The 7,335-nt window shown below is 55.6% G+C and overlaps 2 protein-coding genes across 2 annotated transcripts; one reads left to right on the forward strand and one right to left on the reverse strand.

The window, feature by feature from the left end:
- Positions 1-136: 136 nt before the first annotated feature.
- PRELID1 (PRELI domain containing 1) lies at positions 137-1,664 on the forward strand. Its single transcript, XM_009893262.1, has 4 exons — positions 137-376; positions 454-567; positions 849-927; positions 1,372-1,664. The coding sequence occupies exons 1-4, from the start codon at positions 242-244 to the stop codon at positions 1,506-1,508; spliced, it is 465 nt and encodes a 154-aa protein (XP_009891564.1). The 5' UTR covers positions 137-241; the 3' UTR covers positions 1,509-1,664.
- Positions 1,665-3,366: 1,702 nt separating this feature from the next.
- Positions 3,367-7,315, reverse strand: LOC104294132 (lateral signaling target protein 2 homolog). The gene is made up of 12 exons (XM_009893705.1): positions 7,244-7,315; positions 7,010-7,150; positions 6,797-6,934; positions 6,433-6,635; positions 6,261-6,350; positions 6,065-6,154; positions 5,840-5,941; positions 5,499-5,747; positions 5,272-5,393; positions 5,090-5,203; positions 4,825-4,914; positions 3,367-3,380 (listed from the first exon to the last, which is right to left on the reverse strand). Exons 1-12 carry the CDS (start codon positions 7,313-7,315, stop codon positions 3,367-3,369), a joined length of 1,425 nt encoding a protein of 474 aa, XP_009892007.1.
- Positions 7,316-7,335: the final 20 nt, after the last annotated feature.

Below are 7,335 nucleotides of genomic sequence, written 5' to 3' on the forward strand. Positions count from 1 at the left end.
CCCCCCCCACCTCCGAGTCTCAGCGGGCTGCTGGTTCCTCTTCGATACCACAGCCTTCATCCCCGCCCCTGCAGTGCCTGGTGGTTCCCGGGAGCGGGGGCTGTTGGCCGAGAGCAGAGCCTGATGTTTTCTTCCCCTTCCCCATTTTAGCAAACATGTCCTGACTGAAGACATCGTGCACCGGGAGGTGACGGCGGACCACAAGCTGCTCTCCCGGCGGCTCCTGACCAAGACCAACCGGATGCCCCGCTGGGCGGAGCGCTTCTTCCCGGCCAATGTCGCCCACTCCGTCTACATCCTGGAGGACTCTATCGTGGACCCCAAGAACCGAACCATGACCACATTCACCTGGAACATCAACCACGCACGTCTGATGGTAGGTGCCCATAGGCAGGTGTGCAGCCCTGTGGCAGCCACCGGCCAGTGCCCACAACCAGGTTGTGCCTTGTGCAGGTGGTGGAGGAGCGCTGTGTGTACCAGGTGAACCCAGAAAATAGCAACTGGACCGAGGTCAAGCGGGAAGCCTGGGTCTCTTCCAGCCTGTTTGGCGTCTCCCGGGCCGTCCAGGTGAGTGCTGCCAACTGCTCGAGCAGCACTGTATGCTCCCCTCTTTGGAGAGGCCTTAAAGCTGCTGTTCCCCCCTGCTCTACCCCTTCCCTGTGCTGTTTTTTCTGCCTTTTCCCCCTCATTACCCCCATCCTCTTGAGCTCTTGGGGCACTTGGAACCATCACAGCTGGTGGGCATGAGCCCACCAGATGTTTGGGACTGGTCAAGCTGGGACAACGCCCCAGGGGCTGTGTGTAACCAGAGAGCTGGGCGTGCACCTTCACTGACTCTTCCTTTCCAGGAGTTTGGTCTGGCCAGGTTCAAAAGCAACGTGACCAAGAGCACTAAGGGATTTGAATACGTGCTAGCAAGAATGCAAGGTGAGCATGCGAGGGCAGGCAGGGGCTGATCAGGATGGGTCTCTTGGAGTTACAGGTCACACTGGGAACACTCCAGTCCGTGGGCAGGTCATGGCTTGAACTAATCCAACTATGAAATCCTCGTCCCTTGCCTTTGCCCCCACGTCTTGGCACAGCCGGCTGTTCCTGAGCGGAGCAGCCAGGCAGCACTTACAGGGCTGGGCAGGGGTGGAGTGCAGGCAGGAGAGGGACATAACGCAGCAGCAGTCACGTGCCTGCAGTTCCCCTTCGTGACGTGCCCTGACACATGCCAGTCAGGAGCACCGGGCTCAGCTTCTCCTCTCCGTGGGGAAATTGCCTACATCCCAAGGTGACGGGGCCGGTCTAGCTTGCATCAGCCGGCGCTCCCGTGCCGGGGCTGGGCGGGGGCCGGCTGGGGCTGGGTTAACAGCTTCCATGTTACAGGAGAAGCTCCGTCCAAAACACTGGTGGAGACAGCCAAGGAAGCGACCGAGAAAGCCAAGGAGACAGCTCTGGCTGCTACAGAGAAAGCCAAGGACTTGGCGAGCAAGGCAGCCACCAAGAAGAAGCAGTACGTGTGAGGGGCCGGGCACAGGCAGGTGCTGGCTGCACCAGAACAGATAGGAGCCTCCGTAGATTTTATATTTTTAAACAAACTGTACAAGTCTGACAATCAGCTGCTGTTAGACCCTTTCAGAGATGTAATTATCATTAAAAGAATCTACTCCCACCTCTGATTTGACCAGGACTGGACTGGCTAGAGCAGACCCTGGTGCTGCCTTCCTCTCTGGGGGTCCAGCCTGCTGCCGGGGGACTGGGCTCACAGGCACGACACAGACAGGGGTTTCACCAAGTGCCTTTACTGGAATAGTGTCAGGTATGTACAAGAAAGGAGGGCAGTTGCGGGAGCGTGAAGGCAGGTTACTTAATGCACTCATTTCCCCTTCTTGGCTCTCCAGGGGTGGCAGAGCCCCACCTTTAGCTATATTTGCTGGGGCAGGGCTGTGCTGCCCCCATGGCCAGCGCTGCACCGCCCCCATGGCCGGCACGCCCCAGCGTGCCCTGGGGGAGGTGGGAGGTTGTCCCTGTGACAACTCGGTCCTCTTCCAGCACCTCTTGCAGTACAGAGTGGGTGCCGTGGCATCATTCCAGCCCCGTGTGCCCAGCGCCATGGCCAGTACCACTCAGCAGCCTGGCAGTGAGGGGCCAAGCCGGGTGTTTGCCTCCACCCGTGACCGCTTACCCAGGCGGCCGTGATGAGGCCGGCGGATGCTGCGTTTCAAGCAGTGGCAGGCAGGGAGGAGGCAGGCAGTGCAGTGCAGGGAAGGCAGCAGGTGCCATCAGGATGCGGGGCTGCAGGGGCTGGAGTAGCTGTGGTCCCTCCCGGTGCCGAAGCCGGGCAGCAGGTCTCACCTGAGTCCATACAGCAACTATATGGATATGAAGTTAGGTCTCAGGAGTGATATGGACTTCAAGATATTTGTGGGACTACACAACTGATGCATAGGGCATACATAGCCCCTGTAGCTAAGAAGCTGATTTAGAGGTTCAGTGACGTGGGCAAGGATGTCATCTAAGTTTTCATACGCTGGCCTTTTTCACAACACAAGGAAATAAACTACCAGGAGGTGAGTCTACACTGCTCTGCTCCCTTGCCAAGTTTGTATCAGAGCCTTCTGGGGAAATCTGGAGAGCTCCCTTTGCACTCTTACCCAGAGGATATCTGTACACGCTATTTACACAAAAATTTTCATCTGGGATGTTTTACTGCATCTGGGAGAGCTAGAGCACTGAAGGACCAGTCAAAATGTTTACAGAATAGACACAGTGAGTGGATTCTTCCACTTGAGGAAATAAGGGTTACAGCCTGCCTAAGGGAGGTCATCAAAGTACCACTTCAGGTCTTTGGCAGAGGCAAACCGTGACTGTCTGATGTAGTTATTTCATGAGTCTTAACTGTGTACTATATGAGCACATAACATATTTCAACTCAGACTTGCCATCAACTAGTAAGAAGGTGTACAACAGGCGGGACCTAGGTGCTTAGCCCTTTGGAGCAAGGGCATGCACAAATGCTCCTGAAGAGTTTTCCTAATCGGTTTCTGTGATGAAAATGTCCATAGCAAAATGTGACTCTTATAAGCATTTTACCCCATATGATGAATCTGCCATCCTTTTTGGAGAATGTTTCTCTCTTATTTTCATGCCCTATGTGCTGCATGAGCCTTAGTGAGGGAAAACAACATCCTGTGAACAAAAGACAGGAGAGCATTTTGTAACGTGATTATTTATAAATTGTCTGTTAAGATATCATGGTTGCAGTTCCGTTGCACAGTAGTTTTTAAGCAACCTTATCATAGATCTGGACAGAACCATTCATATGAGCTACAAATGTGAAACTAAACTAGAATTCCTTCCCCCCAAAATTACAAGAAATACTCAAAGGTTAGAGACTGTAGACAAGAGAGTGCCATGAATCAGCCACAGTGGGTGCAATCTACCAGAAATGAGCATTTTTTAGCCTCCTCATTGATTAGTGAAGCTGGAACCATTCCTAGCAAGCCTAGCATTTCTAGCAATTGTTTAGTGAAACATAAGCTGATTTTAGAGCCATTTTTTCTACAGCTCCACATTATATATACTTTCTCACTATATAATCACATTTTATAATATTTTTAACAAAACTGTTATTGAAAACTTATTACAAATGTTGTTTCTAACATACTATTATTTTACTAACGGATTCTGAAAAAATATCTAATCCCACTTTAAAATAAGAACATCTTACTTCTATTAAAGTTTTATGTTTTGATCAACTATAACAAAACTGCTTTCAAAGTATTTGAAATAAAAATCATATACATGAAGATTTGTTCTGCTGTCATTCACTGCAGTCCTACAATGTCTGACATAGCTGATGTCTGATCAGAAGCAAACATCTAGTTCTCAATTAGAATGATACAGAAATGATGTGACATTACCATGCTACTTTGATTGTACCTTAAGAACATTTGGGTTGATCTTTTATTGTGGTTGTTTTCTTGCTCAAACTGCTATATCTGCAGCACTGTATCTCCAGCTGGTGAATATTGGAAGGCCTTTATATTATTTGCTCAGCTGTGGGCTGCTTCCACCTTCTCTCTCACCCCTTTCAGGTGTTCCACCTACCTCCCTGCATCAGTATGAGTGGTTTTGCATCACCCAGTGTGTCTGATGGTTGGCTGTTCCAGCTGAAGCTGACCCTGTAAAAAACAATTAAAAAATTACTTTTCTGTTGGGTATATTTTCAGGACCAGTAAAATTAGCACAAAAAAAAGGAGGAAGAGGGGCAAAGAGGCAGCCACTACTTAAATGATCCCAAGATGATCACCGAACAGACTTCTTGAAGTACATGTCTCTGAAAATGAGTAAAGGTACATCTGCTTATAGCTGCTGAGAATCTGCCCCTGTATATACACGTGAAATGTTTTCTCTGCATAATTCCTATAATCACATTTCCTCATGAGGTTCCTGCTTCATTTTGGCTAATATCTGAGTCGTGTCTCCTTTTTTTTTTTCTGAAATCCCTACTCTTCTTTGTCGGATGTCTGTGCATCTCGTTACTGGCTGTATTTCTCTAATATGAAAATGCTGCATTCCCATAAGTAAAACTAGGAGAGTGATTTATGCATTTTTCTGCATGAAAAGGCCCCTTGTGTGCTCCACATGTAAAGGCAGAACAAAGCAGATCCCTACGAACATTTGTTTTCCTTTTAGCAGTTATTGCCATAAAAAGAGGTCAGAATGAAATGAAACAGGTGCCCAGGGCAGCCAGACCCCCCCAGGCAGCGTGGGGGCAGGATCAGCCCCAGCCTCGCACCCTGCCCCAGAGCTGTGGCAGACCGGGCAGCCCCTTACCGGCCCTCCGGTGCCCGGGAGCCTCCGTGGGGCTGGAGCACAGGGGACAGTCGGCCACGCGAGGAGCATCTGGCGCACCGTCCTCTTCCTCTGCGGGGACAAGGGCTGTGGTGGTCCAGCCAAACTGGGGCTGGGCTCAGCCTCATGGGGATGGGCACTGTGACCACGTCATCCCCACGCCTGGGGCTGCAGCCTCGTCTCACCCGGGAGGGATGATCTGCAGGGCAGAGAGGAGCCGTCCCTCGTGTCCTTGGGGATTACTCACGGCTGGCACTCGGCTCCTCCAAGGGCTCCGCCTGCGAGGCCACGATCTTGAAGACCGTTTTCAAGATGCTCCGTAGGTCACTGGCAAAGTTGGTCTGGAGCTGATCGGCCACCCCTGCGATGGGAGGGGGTGTGTGGCGGTCAGTGTGCTGGGGGGGTGTCAGGGTGCTGCAGGAGGTTTACCTGAGATGCAGACGAAGAGGGTGTGCAGCATGTCCTTGGTGCTGCTGTGTCGGGACCGCAGTTCCGAGCAGTGGGCAGCCGGGGTGGCATCGAGCCCTGGGCTGCTCCTGGGGGGCTGGGGGCTGCACAGGGCGGAGGTGACGGTTAGCCCAGAGGTGGCACAAAATGTCCCTGTCCCAGCAAGCAGGGATCTGCCATCCTGGCCCCATTCCTGCCCTGCCACATACCCCCACCACCGGTCGGTGCCCAGGTCATTCACCACACTGGGGGGTCCCAGCTGTGCCATGCAGGTGGGGGGCGGTGGGGTGGTGTGGGGGACCTCCAGGAGACCCCAGGGAGCAGGGGAGTCCGCTCTGGGCACGGCTGCCCCCCAAGCTGGAGGGGTGGCCGGACCACAGGGATCCTCCGATTCCGCTGTGCACAGACTCCTCTCCAGCAGGCCGAGCTCCTCCGCCGACAGCACCCGCAGCAGGTCCCTGCAGTGAGGGGACGGCGTCAGCCCCACGTCACGGCCCCACTGCTGCCCCACAGTCCCACCCGCGGGTGCCCATTGCCCCCTGCAGCATACCTGATCTTCTTCAGGAGGTTGTAGAAGGGGCTGAAGACCCGTGACATCTGCTCGGGCCTCTGCTCCAGACTGAGGGGACCCTCGGGGTAGATGAGGAGACCACTGCGAGGGGACACCTGGTGGGTTCGCATGGGGGGGGCTGCCCAGGACCCCAACTGCCCGAGGGGAAAAGGGGCTGGTCCAGGGTGGGGAGCACCCAGCCACCCCTAAGGGGGCTGCACCCACCTGATAATGGCCAGGCGAGGGATGGTGAACATCAGCAGCGGTTCGTAGCCATCGATCATCTCCTGGGTCAGGTAGCCGAGGCGCAGGGCTCTGTCGAGGGGGAGACCTTCACAACGGGGCCAAGCCCTGGGACACTGCCCTGTCCCCAGGGCTGGGGTCCCTGCCTCCACCCACCTTGTGCACAGTGCCCCCTCACCTCTCCACTGTCTCACAGAAGAGCACGATGATCTCCTGCTGCCTGTAGATCTCCTCAGGAGACTTCACCGCCACCAGCGAGGACACATAGCTGGAGACCCAGGGGGACCGTGAGGCTCCTCCATCCCTGGCACAGCCCCTCCCCACCCCAGCACCCCAATCACGGCCCCCACCTCAGCTCGAACTCTGCGAAGAGCCGGTCAAACTGGACGAGCACAGCCCGGACGGGCTCAGGGTAGGAGCCAGGCTGGCTCAGGCTCTGCTCCCGCAGCACCGTCCGCACCAGCTCCAGGCTGCACAGCAGGTTCCTGGCCTGGGGCCGCAGCTGCGCCCCATCCGCCTCCTCCACCTCCAGGAAGGTCCCAGCCAGGAGACACTGCCGGGACCGGGGGCCATCAGGAGCCAGCGCCTCGGGCAGCACAGTCCCTACCCCCAGGGTCAGCCCATGGTGGGGTGCAGCACCCTGCCTGCCATTGCCTCCCAGCCTGGGGGAGCCAGACCCCATCGCCCACCCAAGGACAGCATCCCCGGGCTCACCTCGGCGGCAAACAGCATGTGGTTCCCCAGATTGTCCACCAAGAGTTCCTCGGGGAACTTGACCAGGTAGTCACGGCTGTGCCGTTGCGTGGGGATGCACTCCTCCATGATCCGCTCCAGGATGGCCAGCAGGTGAGCCTGGGGGGGCAGGGACGTCACCCACAGCCAGCCAGGGGGACTGGGGTCACACCGGGGTCCAGGCTGCCCCCGTACCTGGCTGAGGTGGAGCTGGTTAAGGAGGACCAGGTACTGCTGTGGGTCGAGCTCGGCATCCAGCCCATTGATCTCAGCCACCACCCGTGTCACCCTCTCATCGGCAAAAAAGAACTGGGAGAGCAGGCGGGGGTCGGAGCGCTGTGAAAAGAGCAGAGAGTCCGTGGTGTGGGAGCACCCCACGGCTCCGGGTGCTGAGCCAGGGAGGGGGGACCCCAAATCTCCTGTGCCTACAGCCAGGCACAGTGGGGGCTGCTGCGTTTTGTTCCCCTGGACCCAGTCCCCGTGGGGCAGTCCCGGGTCCATGAACACCCACTCAGGCGGGT

This window comes from Charadrius vociferus, unplaced genomic scaffold, assembly GCF_000708025.1.
Source record: "Charadrius vociferus isolate BGI_N301 unplaced genomic scaffold, ASM70802v2 scaffold1041, whole genome shotgun sequence".
Classification (NCBI taxonomy): domain Eukaryota; kingdom Metazoa; phylum Chordata; class Aves; order Charadriiformes; family Charadriidae; genus Charadrius; species Charadrius vociferus.

Coding starts and splice junctions, on each gene's coding strand:
- PRELID1 (XM_009893262.1), top strand. CDS start 242: ATGCCCCGCTGGGCGGAGCGCTTCTTCCCGGCCAATGTCGCCCACTCC. Junction 377..453: donor TCAACCACGCACGTCTGATG/GTAGGTGCCCAT, acceptor TGCCTTGTGCAG/GTGGTGGAGGAGCGCTGTGT. Junction 928..1,371: donor CGTGCTAGCAAGAATGCAAG/GTGAGCATGCGA, acceptor TCCATGTTACAG/GAGAAGCTCCGTCCAAAACA.
- LOC104294132 (XM_009893705.1), bottom strand. CDS start 7,315: ATGGACCCGGGACTGCCCCACGGGGACTGGGTCCAGGGGAACAAAACG. Junction 6,351..6,432: donor TTCGCAGAGTTCGAGCTGAG/GTGGGGGCCGTG, acceptor CTGGGTCTCCAG/CTATGTGTCCTCGCTGGTGG. Junction 5,394..5,498: donor GGCACCGACCGGTGGTGGGG/GTATGTGGCAGG, acceptor CGCCCTGTGCAG/CCCCCAGCCCCCCAGGAGCA.